The following is a 21,954-nucleotide window of genomic DNA, read 5'->3' as shown; positions in this document are numbered from 1 at the left end:
TAACGTATCACACTAAATGGAGGTCACCGATTTACCTTTACTATGTTATGTCCATCGCTGATTACAGGTTGCCCTAGTTTAACATAAGTGAAAGGAATGTACTGTCTGATAAGGGTGTATACACTAGTGACTAGAGTAAGAGTCGAAAATAGGCAGTAGAGGTCCTGAATAAAATAAAAAAATATATGTGACTCTATGCAGGAACAAACTAGTTATTATATTTTTATGGAGCCACAATACTTTGCGCCCTTCCGGTGTCCGCCATATTGCATTTCTGTCCATGTTGAAAACATAACGCGTTCGTATATCGTAGTTAAACATTTTGTCCAACTCTTCGTGTTGTTTTATTTTGTGATATCTTAGTTGTTTCTTTATAATTACTACCTGAAGGGTAGCAACACACAACAGCCAAGATGCCGCGTATCATGATCAAGGGGGGTGTATGGCGAAACACCGAGGTAAGTTGGCATGGCTAACGCTACGGTGTGCTGCTAGCTAGTTTCCAACTAATATTCAAATACTTTTAGATAGGTAGTCAACTCTTACGCCAGGTTAACTAGCTACCATGTATTGATGTAAATGTATTGATTTAGCTACTTAACATCCTGTAATTCACTGGATCACGTTAGTTGGCTAGTCAACTAGCTAGTTAACAGCATTAGCTAGTTTATGGTAGCTAGCTAGTAACGTTAGCTGTTTATAGCTGGTGTATTTAATGTTATTTACACACTAGCGTTGCTCGTAATATGGTTGGAAAAAAACTGAAGAGTCCGCGGTGCCAGAAGTGAAATAAAATGTTGCTGGTGGTCCGGACGGTTGATGAAGATTTAACAAAATAATCGATTCCCAATCTACTCCCATTTATTTGTGTGAAGTTTCCGTCCCGCTAGGAATCAACTCCAAAGATTTTGTATTTTTGCAACAATGGAGACGGAGTATTTTGCCTCAATCTACTTCCGAGAACAAACTCTTACATTTTACATAGCAAAGAAAGAGCGAGCTGGATAGGGGCAGGGCACAGTAAGGCATAGGTAGGCAGGTCGGTCACCAGCCAGACGGTCAGAACCGTGCATTGGTCATCAAAAGCTGTATTTCGCAATAGCTTGGCTTGCAATTTCTCGCAAGTCACTAAAGTAGGGGATATAAATGAGTAGGCTATTCTACACGCAACATACCAAAAGTTGAACACACACTAGCATCTTTCCTAGCAAAGAGAGAGAGAGCAGGGAAATTAGGGATAGATGGTTGGAACAGTGTGCATAAGCTATATCTCGGGAAACTGTATCTCGCAATGTCTTGATTTACCAAAAGTATATTAAAGTATAGATTAGCCTATCAATGAGAATGGTTAACATATTCTACATTGTGCCAGTTAATTTGGCGCAACGGTCTAAGGCACTGCATCTCAGTGCTTGAGGCGTCACTACAGACACCCTGGTTCGATTCCAGGCTGTATCACAACCGTCCCATAGGGCGGTGCACAATTGGCCCAGCGTCGTCCGGGTTTGGCTGGTGTAGTCTGTCATTGTAAATAAGAATTTGTATTTAACTGACTTGCCTAGTTAAATAAAACAAGTATAAAAATATTTATTGATGTTAAACATCACCAAATGCATCAGTTTAATTAGGCAGTAAATGTGCAATAAAAAGTATGGTGCCTATAGCTTATTTAATGAAACTCTGGCTGTTATTATTCTAGGCCAGAGATCATCAACTAGATTAAGCCACGGGATGTTTTTTTTTCTTGGGCGGCTGGTCAGGGGGCTGGAACATAATTACAAATAATTTAACGCACGAAGCCCAAACATAATTTGACTAAATCATAATTTCAAACCTTGCATACATGTGTATACGCTCACATATCTCTATTATGCGTGGGAATACTTTTGAACTGATTTCCTTAGAGAAAATCACTTGGAGCTGATTTGCTGCTGTTTTTAGTCTTTATGTCCAACCCCCCCAACAACTTTGGGGGCCAAGTAAAAATATTCGCCCATGGGCACCAGTTGGGGAACCCCGTCCTAGTCAATAGATCACCAATTCTCCACTGAGTTAAACTTTTTGGAAATGGATAATTCACTTTCTCATCCAAGTGTTGCAAATATGGTTCAGCAGCTCAAATCAGCAGGATGGTGGGCATTTTGATCAGTAATGATCTCTACCATTGAGTGCTAAAATAATGATTATTATCACACTTCCCCAATTTAAATATTATGGGGACACCTATACATTTGGCAGCCAAGCACGAGTTATCTGTTTAGCCTATTATCATCTATAGAGTAGACGTTGAAATATCTGAACGCCTAGAATAAAAACCTCCATTCCAGGGGCCTCATTCATTACATTTTTTTCTGATTGCTTAGGCACTATCTTTGAAACTATCGGCTATTTTTCCAAACTCTACACACTAACCACAGAACCGTACACCAAACATTATACATCTTTTGCAAAAGCAAACAATTCTTGCAAAACTCTTCAAACTCTTTTAAAAATTTGTATTTTTGCGTCAATATAGTACACACAAATCATCATTTGAATAAGCAAACAAAGCACCAACTATGCACTGATAGTATAAATGAAAAACACTTGTGGCTTTTGCTTTTTCTGTGTACAGGGCATAGCAGCTTGCAATAAAGTTTTGTCATGCATGTAGTAAACACACATACACACAGGTATCCAAATGTGTAAGTATGGATGTGTATTCCGAACATAACATACTATCAAATACGTATAAGGGGAAAAAGTAAAAATAAATCTCAATGTTCCAACACTCCTCAACCAACAACAAGCGTAGTAGAAGAAAGCAAGAACATTTGTGCTAGAAAAAATGAACAGAAATTTTTTGGGCTACATCTCTACCATCTTTGTGGGTCTGGCCATAAGACTTCATCCATATCACATGCGACAGTGTCTTGAGCTAGGCAGCGTGGAAGGTATCGCCTGGAGTGCCGTATCCAGGCCTGGCATGACCCCTAATCAATGTCTCCACAAGCCTCCTCCATTGCCTGTAGAAGGGGTATGCGTTGGTGGAGCTGGCGATCAGACACCTTCCAACGCCATGCAGAGAATAATTCTTCAATAGGATTCAAGAACGGAGAGTATGGGGGGAGATTGAGTGTGATAAAGTGGGTGACCTGTTAACCAATTGCGGACCACAGCAGCCCGGTGGAAACTAACATTGTCCCAGATGATAATGTACCTGGGCTGCTCTGGCCCCTGGTGATTAGGGATTAGTCTGTTGTGGAGGGTATCCAGAAATGTGATAATGTGTGCCGTGTTGTATTAGCCTAGGATTGCATGATGTTATGTTGCCACTACGTTGTCCCGGGATGTTGATGTTGCACGGTGTCCCATGATATTTCTGCCACGTCCCCTTGTTTTTGGAAGGTTGAAACCTGCCTCGTCCACATATATTAGCTCATAATGCACTGCATCTGCTTTTAGCTCCATGACTCTCTGAAAGAGACAAGACAAAACAATGTAGCACAGTATGAAAAGACAGGGATCAGTCAATATGATGTAGCACCATACACTTCCAGATCCAGTACCAATGATACGATAGTATAGCTTACCTGCACATATTCATATCTGTTTTACACGGTCTGAGTTTCTTTTGAAAGGGACTCTGTACAGCTGCTTCATCCTAATTCTATTGTGTTTCAGTAGACGAGACAGTGCAGAGAGACTCACTCTGTTGACGTTTTGGAATATGGTGTTATCTACGATTATGTGGTCCTGCAGTTCTCTGAGTCTGATGCAGTTATTTGGAATGATCATATTTACAATGTGGGTCTCCTGCTCTGAGGTGAAAAGTCGACCTCTTCCACCAGATACTGGTTTTCTTGCAGGTCTGTTAAAACATTTGAATGGTTTTAGTGATAGATCCTTCTCATTATGAAAGTACCTTACATATTACTGTACCAGTAAGACGACAGCACTTGCAGTTACTTACCGCTCTCATTTAGAAATTTCCGGATGATACCTGCAACAGTATAGCGGCTCAGATTTGGTTGAACTCTTTGCCCAGCTTCCCTCATGCTCATCCCATGGTTGACAACATTGTCAAACACACTCGCTCTGATTTCATCAGTTATTGTGTTCTTGACTCCTCGTCCTCTCCTTCCACGTAGTACTTCACCACCTCCTCGTCCTCCTCTAGTTCTCACCCCTTTTACTCTCTGTCCAATATTGGCCTCCATTGTTGTCCAAACCAAATGTTTACCTGTGGCCTATTTATAATGCTCAAGCTCTGATTTGTAAGTCGACTCATTAACCAAAAAGTGTTTTCACCTGTGTCAATGTGGAAAGGCAATTGGTGAAATAGTTTAGCAATGTAGAGACCAGTGTTTACAGTTTTGCTGGAAGTGTTATTAAATTGCAACCTGAGTGTAAAGCAGTGAGTTGTGTTTACAGTATTGCAAAAAGTGTTATAAAATTACAAACTGGGTGTAAAGCAGAGAACGTGCATTTAGTTTGGCACACTTGGTAAATGCATTGACTACAAGTGTTAATGGTTTCAGAGATTGTGCTTCAAGAATCACTTAGTGTTTAAGCATTCAGAAAAAACTGTAATGCATTAAATTAATATGTTGTAGGCCGTCATTATAAATAAGAATTTGTTCTTAACTGACTTTCCTAGTTAAATAAAGGTCAAATAAATATTGTGTATAAACTATTCTAAAATGCTACTTACGAACAGGATTTAGAATGGTCCTACGCATAGAAAAAGTGTAATTTATCAAACAATCCTACCGGTGGCGCAGCGGTCTAAGGCACTGCGTCTCAGTGCTAGAGGCGTCACTACAGACCCTGGTTCGATTCCAGGCTGTATCACATCCAGCCGTGATTGGGAGTCCAATAGGGCGGCGCACAATTGGCCCACCGTCGTACAGGTTAGGGGTTGGCTGTCATTGTAAATAAGAATTTGCTCTTAACTGGCTTGCATAGTTAAAAAAATAAATAATACCCATTGATAAATACTAATTGTTCGCTGTGCTCGTGCATGACCTTGTCTGTTAGCATTTCCAAATGCCCCTGATTAAACATATATGCTCAAAATCATACCTTTAGAACATGTGGAGAATCTACAACGCCGCACCATGAAATACAAGGGAGCAACCAAAAAAGATACGAAAAATAACTGTTCCCGAGACTGAAATAGCGGTGCTAGTGTCAGAGATAAAGTACAACCTAAAGGATTTATTTGGCTCGCTTAGTTGTTGCTTGACCAGTAAAAATAAAAACATAGCAACAAAGAGAGGAACATTAGGACAATACAAGTTGTTTTAGCAATGACAAATATAGCCTACTTCAAATGAGTAAGCAACACGACTAAATTCAACGATTTACGATGGAGTTGGGCGGCAACTAGTGTGAACGAACTGGAGTTCCGACTTCACAGAAAATTAAGTTTTATCAAAATGTACAGATTTCAGCACGCAAAGAATAGCCCACATTTACACAGGACTATGTCATTTAACTTCTGGCTCCCCGTGGACCGTTCAGTTTTTTGCAACCCATTAACGAGCCACGCTAGTGTGTAAATATACTAGTGTTGCTAAAAGTAGCTTGCTAGCTGAACTTCAATTTAGCTCGTTGACACTGGCTAGTAGGCCCTTTCTCTACTTCCCCAGAGTCAGATGACCTTGTGGATACCATTTTTATGTACCTGCGTGCAAGAGCTTTAGTGCAATGACTGGAAATCTATCTACCCATAGTCTTCCAGGCATCGGCTCACGAAAGCATTAGCATCCACAAATTCATCTGACTCTGGGGAAGTAGATAAAGGGCCTCATTGCCAAAATCCCAAAGTATCCCTGTAACACTGTCTATGCTGTGTCTTTTAAAATGGTTTGTCTGCAGTTGAAGGTGAATTTCCCTCTGGGATCATTAAACAATTAATTAATCAATAAAACAATGCCCCTCCCCCTCTTTCTCCCAGGATGAGATCCTGAAGGCGGCGGTGATGAAATATGGGAAGAACCAGTGGTCTCGTATTGCCTCCCTGCTGCACCGCAAGTCTGCCAAACAGTGCAAGGCCCGCTGGTCAGTCTGTCTATGTGTGTGTGGCATTAGAAGCTGAGCCCCAACATCAAAGAAGACTGAGTGGTTTCTGTGTGTGTGTGTTTTTTTAAAGAGGTCTGTGTGTGTCTAATCTGTTGTTTGTGTGTAGGTATGAGTGGTTGGATCCCAGCATTAAGAAAACTGAGTGGTCCAGAGAGGAAGAGGAGAAACTACTACATCTGGCCAAGCTGATGCCGACCCAGTGGAGGACCATTGCTCCTATCATAGGACGCACCGCTGCCCAGTGTCTGGAGCACTACGAGTTCCTGCTGTAAGACACGCACACACTTTCTCTTTGTGTTCAGAGAAGACTTATTGAAGTGTTCTTATACTTTTTCTTGATGTGTGTGTGTATAGAGACAAAGCGGCTCAGAGGGACAATGAGGAGGATACAGCTGACGATCCCAGGAAACTGAAACCTGGTGAGATCGACCCCAACCCTGAAACCAAGCCCGCTAGGCCTGACCCTGTGGACATGGATGAAGGTACACAGTGCAACTTTTCCTCTGGTCATTGCTGTGCTGTCATTTTGTATGGTAAAAATAAATAAATGAGACAACCAGCCATACCTGACTGTGTGTGTGTGTGTGTGTGTATAGATGAGCTGGAGATGCTTTCTGAGGCCAGAGCTCGTCTGGCCAACACTCAGGGGAAGAAAGCTAAGAGGAAAGCCAGAGAGAAACAGCTGGAGGAGGCCAGGTACACCTTTTGCACACGTCTGTGTTTCAATCGAGCTGTGTCGTGAATACAACAAATGCAGGATTTGTGATTGTTGCAAACTGTTATGCTGTGGCACTTGCTGCATAACCTTCAGACAGACATTTCATAATTTGCTCTGTGCTGCCGCCAAATAAAGAAAATGTACAACCCTGACAAACACACACGCCCTCTTTCCCCCTCCCAGACGTCTGGCTGCTCTACAGAAGCGCAGGGAGTTGAGGGCCGCAGGCATCAATGCCCAGAAGAAGAGGAAGAAGAAGAGAGGAGTGGACTACAATGCTGAGATCCCTTTTGAGAAGAAGCCTTCTCAGGTAACACATCACACAGACGCAGACATCTCACACACATTGATGTATTATTGGGTGCTAAATGCTCAGTATTATTCCAGGGATTCTATGACACCAGCATGGAGCTCTACGAAGGTCTGGAACCAAACTTCAAACGCCTGCGACAACAACACCTGGACGGAGAGCTACGCAAGTCAGTCACACAAACACACTAACTCTTCTGGGCTAACATGCTGTCTACACCGCTCGCATTAGGTGCGTCTACGTAGCCTAATGAAATAGCGCCTGGCTTTTTAAGCTTCACGTGCTGCAATTCCTGCCTTTCTCATCTCATTGGTTTTTAGGAGCACGTGATATCCACACTCCAGTCCAGTTGGTGGTGGTAATGCACCTTTAAAGTTGGTTGCCAACCGCCATATAAAGTCTGAAGAAGACTGAAGGAGAAGAGATTAATAGAAACTAACCTGGTTTATCCTTTTATCTGTGGATTAATTGTTGGAGTAAATATGGGTCAAAATTCTACAAAGATCCAAGAAAAGGGGATCTTGTGCATTTCAGGTGAAATAATAACCCAATGTTTATATCCCAGGACAAATTAGCTTGCAACAGCAAACTAGCTAGCTAAATGTCCATTAATGTTTCATGTGTTTCCACCTGTCCCCAAATGAATATAGTTGGTTCAGAGTTCATTTTGATATTTCAACCTGAATGTTCTCATTGCGTCTGGTGTGGATGGACAAAATCGATACGCACATGCAGTTGTGTGCCCGGTGTAGTCAGCATGTCACGCTACGTGTGATGTGGGTTGGGCTGTGCATAGTTTATATTTTTTTCATTTGAATGTGAAGAGGAGAGACCTGTGTGTGTCTGACATTATTTGTGTCCTCAGTGAAAAGGAAGAGAAGGAGAGGAAGAGGGATAGACAGAAGATCAAGAAGAAGAAGGAGAGTGATCTTCCATCAGCCATCCTCCAGACCAGCGGAGTAGCAGAGTTCACCAAGAAACGCAGCAAACTGGTGCTGCCTGCACCGCAGGTAACACTGCTGTGTGTGTTCATCTCTGATGAATAGCTAGAGGAAGTGGTGGAGTTAGGTCAGGCCAGTGAAGTTTGACTGTGTGTCTGATGTTGTGTGTGTCTGACACTGTCTGGTGTGTGTGTATCTTGACGCTGTGTCTTTCTGACACTGTGTGTGTGTGTGTGTGTGTGTAGATCTCTGATGCGGAGCTGGAGGAGGTGGTGAAGCTGGGTCAGGCCAGTGAAGTGGCTCGTCAGACCGCTGAGGAGTCTGGGATCACTAACTCCGCCTCCTCAGCCCTCCTATCAGAATACAGCCTCACCAACAGTGCTATGGCAACTGGGCTACGCACCCCCAAGACCCCTGCTGCGCAGGACAAGATACTACAGGTACACACATTCACTCTCCCTTTTTCTGTCTCTCGGGATATAACATGAAGCAAGCTGTTCACCATACAATGTGAGTCATGACATCAAATGAATGACAAGACAATACCTCTGACATCATACAGGTAACTGCTAAAATACAGGAAACGCCCAACATGTCTTAATCGGGTGTTTGTCCACCACGAGCTGCCAGAACAGCTTCAATGCGCCTAGGCATAGATTCTACAAATGTCTGGAAATCTATTTGAGCAGTGGTTCCCAAACTTTTTATAGTCCCGTACCCCTTCAAACATTCAACTTCCAACTGTGTACCCCCTCTAGCACCAGGGTCAGGGCACTCTAAGCCTGCCACAGGCACTATACGATACATTTATTAAACATAAGCATGAGTGAGTTTGTCACAACCCGGCTCGTGGGAAGTGACAACGAGCTCTTATAGGACTAGGGCACAAATAATAGTAAGCAATAATTTTGTTCTTTATTTAACAATCTTACATATAAAACCTTATTTGTGTGGGCTCCTGAGTGGTGCAGCGGTCTTAGGTCCTGCATCTCAGTGCAAGAGGCATCATTACAGTCCCTGGTTCGAATCCAGGCTGAATCACATCTGGCCGTGATTGGGAGTCCCATAGGGCTGTGCACAATTGGCCCAGCTTCGTCCAGGTTTGGCCGGGGTAGGCTGTCATTGTAAATAAGAATTTGTTCTTAACTGACTTGCCTTGTTAAATAAAAAAAATACATTTGATCAGCGAAAATTGTGAATAACTCATCACAGGTTAATGAGAAGGGTGTGCTTGAAAGGATGCACGTAACTCTGCAATGTTTGGATGTATTGGAGTCTGTCTTAAATCATTTTCCATACAGTCTGTGCTTTTATTTAGTTTTCATGCTAGTGAGGGCTGAGAATCCACTCATAGGTACGTGGTTGCAAAGGGAATCAGTGTCTTAACAGCGCGATTTGCTAAGGCAGGATACTCTGAGCGCAGCCCTATCCAGAAATCTGGCAGTGGCTTCTGATTTAAATTACATTTTCACAGAACTGCTTGTTGCAATTTCGATGAGGCTCTCTTGTTCAGATCTCGGTAAGTGGCCTGGAGGCAGGGCATGAAGGGGATAATGAATCCAGTTTGTGTCGTCCATTTCAGGAAAGCACCTGCGTAATTGTGTACCCAGATGACTCGGGTGCTTTGCTATATCACATTTGACATTGTCTGTAAGCTTGTTCGTTTGCACACAAAAAATAATATCGTGATGAAAAGACCTGTGTGTTGTCCTTGTTAATGCAGACAGAGAAGAGCTCCAACTTCTTAATCGTAGCCTCAATTTTGTCCCGCACATTGAATATGGTTGCGGAGAGTCCCTGTAATCCTAGATTCAGATAATTCAGGTGAGGAAAAAAAAACATCACCCAGATGGGCCAGTCGTGTGAGAAACTCGTCACCATGCAAGCAGTCAGACAAGTGAAAATGATGGTCAGTAAAGAACTTTATGCTCGTTTCTCAATTTAAAAAATGTGGCAATACTTTGTCCCTTGATAACCAGCGCACTTCTGTATGTTGTAAAAGCGTTACATGGTCGCTGCCCATATCATTGCATAATGCAGAAAATACACGAGAGTTCAGGGGCCTTGCTTTACAGTGAAAATTGTTAACTTTGTTAGTGTCCAAAACGTCTTTCAAGCTGTCAGGCATTCCCTTGGTAGCAAGAGCCTCTCGTGAATGCTGCAGTGTACCCAAGTGGCAATTGCTTGCACACGCGTTACCACTCTCCCTGTCATGGCTTTTGCGCGATCAGTACAGATACCACGTCCATTTGATGTCTCAAAGCTGTCCAGTACTTAAATAATCCTCTCCTGTTGTCCTGGTTTGCGGAAGAGTATGTCTTACCTAATTGACCCCCCCATAAACGTAACGGACATATACCAGGAGCTGTGCCAGGCCCGCCACGTCTGTTGACTCATCCAGCTGTAACACATAGATTTCACTGGCTTGTATGCGAAGCAGTAATTGTTTCAAAACATCTCCTGCCATGTCACTGATGCGTTGTGAAACAGTGTTTGATGAAGGTATTGTCTGTAAAGTTTTTTTTGCCTTTTCCCCCAGCATTGTCCCAGCCATATCTGCGGCAGCAGGAAGAATTAAGTCCTCCACAATAGTATGGGGCTTGCCTGTCCTAGCCACTTGGTAGCTCACCATAAAAGACGCTTCTAGCCCCTTTTTATTAATGGTATCTGTTGCTTTTATACATGTCTTACTACTCGAAAGTCGTCTTAATTCTCGCTCAAACTCCTGTGGCTTATTTTTCAAATTGGCATCGTTTTCGAGCAAATGGAATGAGCAGCAGCTACGTTTGACTACATACCGACCATTAGTGGAATTCCCGCAAGAGAGTAACGGTTAATGTGATTGGATGTTCATTATTTGACTAGGCTACCTGTATTTGACTTTGTTGTTATTTCGCTGAACACTAGATGGTTTAATTTTATTTTAGCCAGTGAAACGAGGCTACTCAGGCGAAAAAATCATCACCCAAATGTATAGCCCCGTAGGAAAATCTAAATGGACTGTTTGAAAATGTGAATCACATTTATATTTGGTGTACACCCGACGGCATTGCGCGTACCCCCCCCAGTTTGGGAATAGTCGCATTGGAGGGATGCGACACCATTCTTCCACGAGAAATTCCTTAATTTGGTGTTTTGTTGATGGTGGTGGAAAACGCTGTCTCAGGCGCCACTTCAGAATCTCCCATAAGTGTTCAATTGAGTTGAGATCTGGTGACTGAGACACACACCCTTTAAACCCCCTATGCTCCTTTGAGACCCTCTATCACTCAGATCTCTTCTAGCCATGGTAGTCAAAATAATGGCCAGCTGGGCATTTTTATACATGTCTCTCAGCATGAGGGAATGTTAATTTCTTAATTAACTCAGGAACTACAATTGTGTGGAATGACCTGCTTTCAAAACTTTGTATCCCTCATTTATTCAAGTGTTTCCTTTATTTTGGCAGTTACCTGTATCTCTCTCTCTCTCTCTCTCTCTCTCTCTCTCTAGGAGGCCCAGAACCTGATGGCTCTAACTAACGTAGACACTCCTCTGAAAGGAGGTCTGAACACTCCTCTCCACCAGAGTGACTTCTCAGGAGTCACACCCCAAAGACAGGCAGTACAGACACCTAATACTGTACTGACCACACCTTTCAGGTACACACGTGAGCCATACACACACACACACACACACACACACACCCTGACAGGCTATTGACACACTGTTGTTGTTGTTGTAGAACCCCTGGTCCGGGGTCAGAGGGCAGTATGACCCCCCAGGGAGGTTTAACCCCTAAAGGACCCGGTACTGTTACCCCTGGAGTAACCCCGGGACGCACCCCTCTACGAGACAAACTCAACATCAATACTGAGGAACAACTAGCAGACCCTGCCTACGCTAAACATCTGGTAACAAAAACTATTTTTGAGTTGGCTACTGTTTTGTATGTGTTTGTGTGTATAACTGTTTATTGTGTGTGTATGTAGCAACGAGAGTCGAGGGAGCAGCTGAAGCTGGGTCTGATGTCGCTGCCAGTCCCTAAGAATGACTTTGAGATTGTTCTACCAGAAAACGCAGAGACTCAACTGGAGGAAATGGAGACAGAGACCGGATACATAGAGGATGCCTCGGAGATAGAGCTACGCAAACAGGTATATTGTAACGCATGCATACATCTCATAAAGCCCTACTGTAGACTATCCTACCTATGTCTGTGTGTGTGTGTTGCAGGCTGCTCGGGACGTAGAGAGGGAGAAAGAGCTGAAGCTGAGACACACTGCTGTACAGAGGACTTTACCCAGACCATCAGAGGTATGCACACACACAGTGACACACTATCTCACACACCGAGTTCCAGTGCATCACCTTCTCCCCTTCCCGGCCCTGACATTAGCGACAATACTAATGCAAAATTGTGTAGGTGAATGAGTCCATCCTGCGTCCAATGGGAACAGATCCTCTGTCAGAGCTGCAGCAGGCTGAGGAGATGATCAAGAAGGAGATGATCACCATGCTGCACTTTGACTGTCTACACCACCCACCAGCCAACCAACAGGTATGTGTATACGTACACACACAGGGCTGCATTTGGGGCAGAAGTGACATTCTTTGTTTATCCAACCACAGCGCAGCAAACAACGAGGGCCTTCCTCCACCTCCAACAACGCAGAACACATCGCCCACCTGGACAGACACCCCTACCAGCCAATCAGCAATGAGGATCTGGCACAGGTAAAACAAAGACACACACACACCTATTAGCCAGTGTTGCCCAACCGCTTTTTACTTCATCGCAATGGTCTTCATTAGGGGTGTGTTGAGTAGTCTTGCAAAACAAGTATCGTAACGGATATGGGAAATTTTCTGAAAACTATTATCAGAGTATTTTTGGTAATTATCTGTTATTGGGGGGGAAAGTAATTTTCGGGTGCCAGCACGCATCTTTCTCATGTCAGTCAGTCATGTGCGAGGTTCTATGTAGTCTAAATAACTCAACTGGCTGTCTGTAAAGAGAAGTGTTGGCTGTAAGTTCATCCTGCTGCTCTGATTTGGATAGAGTGAAGCTGTATTTCACGTCCACTTGCTTCATAATTTTACCTGATCGGTTTTCCTTGCATGTTTTTGGTCTGATCATTTAGATTGCTTATGCCTGCTAAATCACATGGCGAGGAGGTTTGCTATTAATGTGCATAATATTTAACATGCAGAGCAAGGGTAGGGAAAAAAGATTAAACCAATGCGCGCTTGGCTGCCCACTGCCAGTTTAGGACACACACATACCCCTCCACGTGCTTCTCCTAATATGCATCTTTTTTGCAGTGAGATATTTTGCCAACATCTACAGTGCATTCGGCAAGTATTCAGACTCCTTCCCCTTCATTACAGCCTTTTTTCTAAAATTGATTAAATAAAAAAAGGTCCCTCACACAATACCCCATAATGACAAAGCAAAAACGGGTTTTTAGAAATGTTTGCAAATTTATAAACAAAAAAAAACATACGTTATTTACACAAGTATTTAGACCCTTTGCTATGAGACTTGAAATTGAGCTCAGGTGCATCCTGTTTCCATTGATCATCCTTGATGTTTCTACAACTTGGAGTCCACCTGTGGTAAATTCAATTGCTTGGACATGACTTGGAAAAGGCACACACCTGTCTATATAAAGGTCCCACAGTTGACAGTGCATGTCAGAGCTAAAACCAAGCCATTGTCCTTGGAGCTCAGAGACAGGATTGTGTCGAAGCACAGATGTGGGTTAGGGTACAAAAAAATGTCTGCATCATTAAAGGTCCCCAGGAACACAGTGGCCTCCATTCTTAAATGGAAGAAGTTTGAAACCACCTAGACTCTTCATAGAGCTGACCGCCTGGCCCAATCAGGGGAGAAGGGCCTTGGTCAGAGAGATGACCAAGAACCTGATGGTCACTCTGACAGCTCTTGGACTTTGCCAAAAGGCACCTTAACAAGATTCTCTTGTCTGAAACCAAGTCTCAATGTCCTTGAGTGACTCAGCCAGAGCCTGGACTTGAACCCGATCGAACATCTCTGGAGAGACCTGAAAATAGCTGCACAGTGATGCTCCCCATCCAACCTGACAGTTTGAGAGGATCTGCTGAGAAGAATGGGAGAAACTCTGAAAATACAGGCATGCCAAGCTTGTAGCATCATACCCAAGAAGACTCCAGGCTGTAATTGCTGCCAAAGGTGCTTCATCAAAGTACTGAGTAAAGGGTCTGAATAGTTACGTAAATGTAATTAAGTTTTTTATTTGTAATAAATTAGCTACAATTTCTAAAGCTATTTTTGCTTTGTCATTATGGGATATTGTGTGTGTGGATTGAGGGAGGGGGGAAACTATTTAATACATTTTTTAATAAGGCTGTAAAGTAACAATGTGGGGGAAAAAGTGAATGCCCTGTACTTAGTCATATTAAAACACTTCCATTTTTTTCGATCACGAGTATCATCCGATACGACTATTAACTGTCAATTTATGGATACGATTACGAGTATGGCAATGTTTCCACACCTCTAGTCTCCATCAGCTGTGTTTTCATCTATTCTAGTATGCCTCAATCCTAAAATGAATAGGAAAGGTGGACACTGTCTAGATAGAGTACAATAACTTCATTGTCCACGCATCGGGCTATTGCGGTGACCACAGTCAAATTCCAAGTGACCGCTGAGTCACGGTTATCTTTTCTTATGCACTCCGGACATTAGTAGTACCCAACTCGCTAAAGATCATCAGGTTCTAATGGCCTCATACTCAGGGCTCTATTGTCCCTCTAACCACTCTGACGTCAATGCAATTGAAAATCACAAACACATATCAAAAGAGAATCATGCTTTTAAAACTCACCATTAGGCTACATTTTTATCTCACCGTGATCAAATCAAGCATTATTTATGCATCACATTTCAGACATGCAGTGTGCTTCACATGGAACCCCCCCCCCCCCCCAAATAAACAATGAAAATAGAAAGACATTTTTACTACATAGGAGGATAAAAAAAAAAAAATCTAAACCAATTTAGATGATCAATTTGAAGAAAAGTTGTGGATGTTTCAAAGCCAAACAACAAAATGGACAGTGCTTTCTAAGGTAATGATTAATTCAAAGCATTTAAGAAATTGAAAGTAGAACACTCATATGCATATTAGTTTTTATTAGCTATCCAGTGCCTTCAGAAAATATTCACACTTTGACTTTTCTGAATATTGTTACAAAGTGGGATTAAAATACAAAGTTAAAGTATTTTTTTTTTTTTAACCATTCAAAATAAGACTTGATTAGATATGTATTTATTATGGATCCCCATTAGCAGCTGCCAAGTCAGCACTGACTCTTCCTGGGGTCCAGAAAAATGTAGGAAGTTATATACAATTAAAAACATTAGATTACATTTCACATCACAACATATATCTACAACACAACATGTATGTGTGTACTAGTAGTAGGCTTCACCCCAATTAGTCGACTGGTCGATTAGTTTTTTTTGTCAAGCAGCAGCAAATAATAGTAGAGACATCAAAACTATGAAATAACACACATGAAATCATACAGTAACCCAAAAAGTGAACAAATCAAAATATATTTCAGATCCTTCAAAGTAGCCACCCTTTGCCTTGACAGCTTTGCACACTCTTGGCATTCTCTCAACTGTATGTGTGGGGTACATAAACTCAGCAAAAAAAGAAACGTCCTCACTGTCAACTGCATTTATTTTCAGCAAAATGAACGTGTAAATATTTGAATGAACATAAGATTCAACAAATGAGACACAAACTGAACAAGTTCCACAGACATGTGACTAACAGAAATTCAATAATGTGTCCCTGAACAAAGGGAGGGGTCAAAATCAGAAGTAACAGTCAGTATTTGGTGTGGCCACCAGCTGCATTAAGTACTGCAGTGCATCTCTTCCTCATGGACTGTACCAGATTTGCCAGTTCTTGCTGTAAGATGTTACCCCACTCTTCCACCAAGGCACCTGCAAGTTCCCAGACATTTCTGGGCGGAATGGCCCTAGCCCTCACCCTCCGATCCAACAGGTCCCAGATGTGCTCAATTGGATTGAGATCCGGGCTCTTCGCTGGCCATGGCAGAACACGGACATTCCTGTCTTGCAGGAAATCACGCACAGAATGAGCAGTATGGCTGGTGGCATTGTCATGCTGGAGGGTCATGTCAGGATGAGCCTGCAGGAAGGGTACCACATGAGGGAGGAGGATGTCTTCCCTGTAACGCACAGTGTTGAGATTGCCTGCGGCGATAAACGCGAATCCGACCATCACCCCTGGTGAGACAACCGTGACTCGTCAGTGAAGAGCACTTTTTGCCAGTCCTGTATGGTGCAGCGACGGTGGGTTTGTGCCCATATGTGACGTTGTTGCCGGTGATGTCTAATGAGGACCTGCCTTACAACAGGCCTACAAGCCCTCAGTCCAGCCTCTCTCAGCCTATTGCGGACAGTCTGAGCACTGATGGAGGGATTGTGCGTTCCTGGTGTAACTCAGGCAGTTGTTGTTGCTATCCTGTACCTGTCCCGCAGGTGTGATGTTTGGATGTACCGATCCTGTGCAGGTGTTTGTTACACGTGGTCTGCCACTGTGAGGACGATCAGCTGTCCGTCCTGTCTCCCTGTAGCGCTGTCTTAGGCGTCTTACAGTACGGACATGGCAATTTATTGCCCTGGCCACATCTGCAGTCCTCATGTCTCCTTGCAGCATGCCTAAGGCACGGTCCCTGCTCATCTGTGTGAACCTGGGCATCTTTCTTTTTGTGTTTTTCAGAGTCACTAGAAAGGCCTCTTTAGTGTCCTAAGTTTCCATAGCTGTGACCATAATTGCCTACCGTCTGTTACTTTATGCTACACTCCAAACTTTCTATCCTTGAGTATGGGAGAGAACGTATAGGCCTAGGCAATGCTGTTGGTTTATTGATTGTGCAGGGCGGCTTACAGAGTTGGCCTACAATTATAGTGAATTTGTCTTTTCATAATTTTCATAGTTAAAAGGCTGACCCCATTAACTTTGGCTAAAGAATATCTCATCACTGCATTTCCATTTCCTCTCGCTCCTTAATTCCTTTCTCGAGTGCGCGGAGATGTCAATGGGTTAATTAAATGTTTCATTGTGAAGACGTGTTACTAGGCAGCAGGTAGCGTAGTGGTTAGAGCGTTGGGCCAGTAACCGAAAGGCTGCTGGATCGAATCCCTGAGCTGACAAAGTAAAAATCTGTTGTTCTGCCGCTGAACAAGACAGTTAACCCACTGTTCCCCGGTAGGCCGTCATTGTAAATAAGAATTTGTTCTTAACTGACTTGCCTAGTTAATTTTAAAAATGCTATCGATGTTCCAGAACAGATTTCACTTGGTTTCCCAAATTACGCACTGGGTAGTTGCAGGAACATGGTTGGAGAGCCCATGACAGAATATCACCTGTCGTGCAGCGAGAGGCTGCATGCTCCTCAAACAGTGGTTGATGCGTGAAGTGAAATAAGTGTTCTTGCAATCCTGTGTGAAAGCAGAGTTTTGATGATTGCCACTAGAAAGAGGGGGTTCCAGCTGCTACTACAGTGAGCTCCAAAAGTATTGGGACAGTGACACATTTTTTGGTTGGGCTCTGTACTCCAGCACTTTGGATTTGAAATGATACAATGACTGAGATTGAAGTTCACTGTCAGCTTTAATTTGAGTGTATTTCAATCCATATGGGGTGAAACGTGTAGAAATTACAGCACTTTTTGTACGTAGTCCAAAAGTATTCAAACAAATTCACTTGTGTATATTAAAGTGGTCAAAAGTTAATTATTTGGTCCTGTATTCCTAGCATGCAATGATTACATCAAGCTTGTGACTCTACAAACTTTTAGGATGCATTTACTGTTTGTTTTAGTTTCAGATAATTTTATTTTGTAGCAATTAATCATAAATAATGTATTGCCATTTTGGAGTCACTTTTATTGTAAATAAGAATAGAATATGTTTCTAAACACTTCTACAATGTGGATGCTACCATGATTAAGGGTACCGGTAGTCCTTAATGAATCGTGAATAATAATGAGTGAGAAAGTTACATGCACAAATATCGTACCCCCAAGACATGCTAAACTATCTCCTTTACAATAGCATTGGAGGTTAGCATTTTTTGTGCGGTATGGTATGTATGCCTCTAACTTTCTCACTCATCATGGTAGCATCCACATTAATGTAGAAGTGTTTAGAAACATTCTATTCTTAATTACAATAAAAGTGACTCAAATTACATAATACATTATTTACCATTTCTATTGGGCACGAAATAATCTGAAACACAACCAAAACAAGCAGCAAATGCATTCAACAAATTTGTTGAGTCACACGCTTGATCTAGTCATTGCGTGCTATGAATATGGGACCAAATAATAACTATTTGCTTTAATAGACGTTAATTTGTCCCAATACTTTTGGTCCCCTAAAATGGAGGGACTACGTACAAAAATGCTGTAATTTCTAAATGGTTCACCCGGTATTGATGAAAATACACTCAAATTAAAGCTGACAGTTTGCACGTTAACCTCAGTCATTGTATAATTTCAAAACCAAAGTGATGGTGTACAGAGCCAAACAACAAAAAATGTGTCACTGTCCCAATACTTATGGAGCTCACTGTATATTAATTTCTCAGCTCTTCAGTTCTAAAACTGGAATCGAGTGCCTAGAGATGACATGTATTTTTCCCCCCTGCCCTTGTTCCTACCCATTTGATAATGGGCCCTTCTAAATCGAAACAAATTTGACATTTAGTGTTAGAGAATAGTCTGATGGGTGAAAATGTGATCACTTGATGAGAGAACAGGGTGTGAAGCCCGAGGCAAGGCATATGCGCACTCACTCCGGAATGGGAAAAAATATCCTTTCTATTTTACAAAATTCAAAGTTCAATTATATTATTCTTAAAATAAATTAATAGCACGGGACTTATACTTATATCTTGCCTGCTAAATGAACAAGCCTACAGCCTATGGGATAACCAGATAACAAACAGTAGGCCAACTCGTATTCGGTTCTTCTGAAATACATTTTCTTATGTTGCTTTAGACATGCCTAATAAATAATGGATTTATTGTGATGGTGTATATTAAATTAACTTTTTTTAAATGTAGATATTCCAAAGGCGTGCATCAGTGGTTTGTATGCGTGGAGGCCTTGAGATGCTAAACATGTTTGTTGATTTTAATGGACAATTACCGTGAAACTGTCTATTTGCATGACAATAACCAGTTGACAAAATGTCATGACCACCACAGCCCTATCCACGCAATGTGAAAATTTGCTTGAAATGCATAAATTATCAAATGTGTCTTCTCCCCTCACCCCAGGCCAGTGAGTTGCTGAGCCAGGAGATGGAGGTGGTGAGGGCAGGTATGGGTCACGGGGACCTGTCCATGGAGGCCTACAGCCAGGTGTGGGAGGAGTGTTACGGCCAGGTGCTGTACCTCTCCGCCCAGAGCCGCTACACCAGGGCCAACCTGGCCTCTAAGAAGGACAGAATAGACTCCCTGGAGAAGAAACTGGAGGTTAGACCATGCACACACGATCATGTTCTTTATACACTAGAAGCTGCTGATTCATAGGTGGCTTATATTATGAAGTGTCTGAAAGTGAATGTGTGTGTTTATGATGTGTGAATCTGTATATTCCTAGATAAACCGAGGCCATATGACATGTGAGGCCCGCCGTGCTGCTCGTCTGGAGCGCCGTCTCAAGGTGAATATATATATACACCTATACTCTTTCTGTGTGTTTCTAAACAGCACCATGTGTGTGCTCTAGGCCTACTGAAGCATAATGGTGATCTGTGGGAGCAGTTATATGATGTGTGTGTGTGTGTAGGTGTTACTAGGAGGGTACCAGTCCCGTGCTGTAGGCCTACTGAAGCAGCATGGTGAACTGTGGGAGCAGGTTGAGCAGGCAGCTACAGAGCTCCACACCTTCACTGAGCTGAAGAAACAAGAAGACACAGCTATACCCCGCAGACAAGAGGTACACATATTCACGCACACACCCGGCCATATCACACAAACATCGGGTTACGTACACACACACACAGCAGCTGACAAAAACTGGAGGCATGTGAAGTTGCTTAATGGACTTAATTTTCTCATTCTGTCTAGGCTCTAAGGGAGGATGTGGAGAGACAGCAGGAGAGAGAGAAGGAGCTGCAACAGAGATATGGAGACCTGCTGCTGGAGAAGGAAGCTCTGCTGTCTGCCAAATTCTAACACATACATACACCATACGTGCTTACTAGACACACCAAACACATACAATAAAAACACATTGAGTAAATGCACACACGCTGTTGGAGGTGTCTGCTAAAGCACAGGATCATAGCCACCCTCGTCTCCCTCAGCAAATCTGTGAGAAAAAAATATTGTGCTGATTTGCTTTTTATTTTCCAAAGTTAAAAAGACATTCAAGTGAATGACCTATTCTAACTCCGCCTCTATGTTTTGATGTCATGGCCCAGTGCTGTGAGCATGCTAAGTAGTTACCTAGTGTCAGTCTGTCCTCTGACTAGTGATCAGAGGACATTGGAATCTTGTCATTGGAATAAAAGAGATCAATACAAAACTTATTTCTCGTTTGGTGTTTGTCCCATGGTGACAGGTTGATGTTAAATTTAAAATTCCTGACTGACCGTGTTCACTCTTATTCATGACTGTTAGCTGTAAAGTGTTGAAAACATGCGCCAGGAACTGTTCCAATAACTACATTCCTGCTTTGAATGAGCTCAGTAATTGTACCTGTCTGTGCTAAAGAAACTAGGCCCTAGGTCACGAGATGTGACCTTTGTGCCCAGTTGCACTTACTTCAGCACCCATGAAATACCTAGAGACATTTGTTCTTAGCAGTCTGCATTCCTCTGTCAAAGGGCTATTGGATGATAATCCATTTTGATACAGTCACAGAAGTGTTGAAGGTGCCATATTGACAGTGTTAAATAACTAAGGAGTCAGTCTAATCAAATAGCTTAATTAAAGAGACAAATGTATATCTGAATAATGATATACACAGAGTGTACAAAACATTAGGAACACTTCTAATATTGAGTTGCACCCCCGTTTGCCCTCAATTCTTCAGGGGATGGACTACAAGGTGTCGAAAGCATTCCACAGGGATGCTGGCCAATGTTCATTCCAGTGCTTCCTACTGTTATCAAGCTGGCTGGATGTCCTTTGGGTGGTGGACCATTCTTGATACACACAGAAAACCCCCTCAGTGTTTGCCCTGAGTGAATCCTGTGGGACAGTCGTTCCAGTATTCAATCTTGTGGCTGAAGACAGCGAGAGGGAATGTACAACATGCGCACACACCCATCAGAGTTTTCTAATTATTTTTGCTCTCGTTCTCTAACTAGCCAACAGGTCTGCCACTTTCTCCCAGAACCCAGTCAGATTGAGGGGCAAAGAGTAAAGTTGGCTAGTCGAAGGTGTTAGAATAATGCAATCCTACCACGATTCAACGATTTAATAGACTTTGTCCCTCGTTGTTGGTTTTCTTTACAAACCACTGCTGCATTTAATGGAATTTTCTAGCTTTTTTCCCCTGATTTAAATGTTTTTATTTTTTTTTAAATCAGAAGCTTCTGAATCTGGCGGAGAGTGACTATAATTTAAAGGTAGATTCCGTGAGATGACGTTGCCAAAATCAGCACTGATTGGTATGGCTAAAGAAAACGATTGTAGGCGAAAGTCGAGGAGTGAAGTCGGAGTTGGTACATCTGCCACAGCTGAAGGTCAGACGCTAATGTGGTTTTCCAACAGCAAGGCTCAGATCAACGTGGCAAGGTTGCGAATTGTTACATGTTTATTTCAACATTATAAAGAAAACCTTTATCTCACCCCCATATCACACACAAACTGAAATCATAATATATGTG

General features: G+C 42.5%; 1 protein-coding gene across 1 annotated transcript; it reads left to right on the top strand.

The window, feature by feature from the left end:
• The first annotated feature begins 211 nt into the window (after window positions 1–211).
• On the top strand, window positions 212–20,649 carry cdc5l (CDC5 cell division cycle 5-like (S. pombe)). The gene is made up of 19 exons (XM_071365808.1): window positions 212–458; window positions 5,942–6,045; window positions 6,173–6,334; window positions 6,421–6,548; window positions 6,663–6,762; window positions 6,968–7,094; window positions 7,172–7,263; window positions 7,960–8,104; window positions 8,281–8,475; window positions 11,528–11,676; window positions 11,760–11,928; window positions 12,007–12,171; window positions 12,251–12,331; window positions 12,441–12,575; window positions 12,647–12,751; window positions 19,391–19,588; window positions 19,716–19,778; window positions 19,905–20,054; window positions 20,186–20,649. Exons 1-19 carry the CDS (start codon window positions 414–416, stop codon window positions 20,291–20,293), a joined length of 2,421 nt encoding a protein of 806 aa, XP_071221909.1. The 5' UTR covers window positions 212–413; the 3' UTR covers window positions 20,294–20,649.
• Window positions 20,650–21,954: the final 1,305 nt, after the last annotated feature.

The sequence above is a fragment of the Salvelinus alpinus genome, chromosome 25, assembly GCF_045679555.1.
Source record: "Salvelinus alpinus chromosome 25, SLU_Salpinus.1, whole genome shotgun sequence".
Classification (NCBI taxonomy): Eukaryota; Metazoa; Chordata; class Actinopteri; order Salmoniformes; family Salmonidae; genus Salvelinus; species Salvelinus alpinus.
The sequence above is the reverse complement of the archived record's forward strand: the minus strand, read 5'-3'. Positions and strand labels throughout refer to the sequence as shown.

Coding starts and splice junctions, on each gene's coding strand:
- cdc5l (XM_071365808.1), top strand. CDS start 414: ATGCCGCGTATCATGATCAAGGGGGGTGTATGGCGAAACACCGAG. Junction 12,172..12,250: donor AGATAGAGCTACGCAAACAG/GTATATTGTAAC, acceptor TGTGTGTTGCAG/GCTGCTCGGGACGTAGAGAG. Junction 12,752..19,390: donor GCAATGAGGATCTGGCACAG/GTAAAACAAAGA, acceptor CCCTCACCCCAG/GCCAGTGAGTTGCTGAGCCA.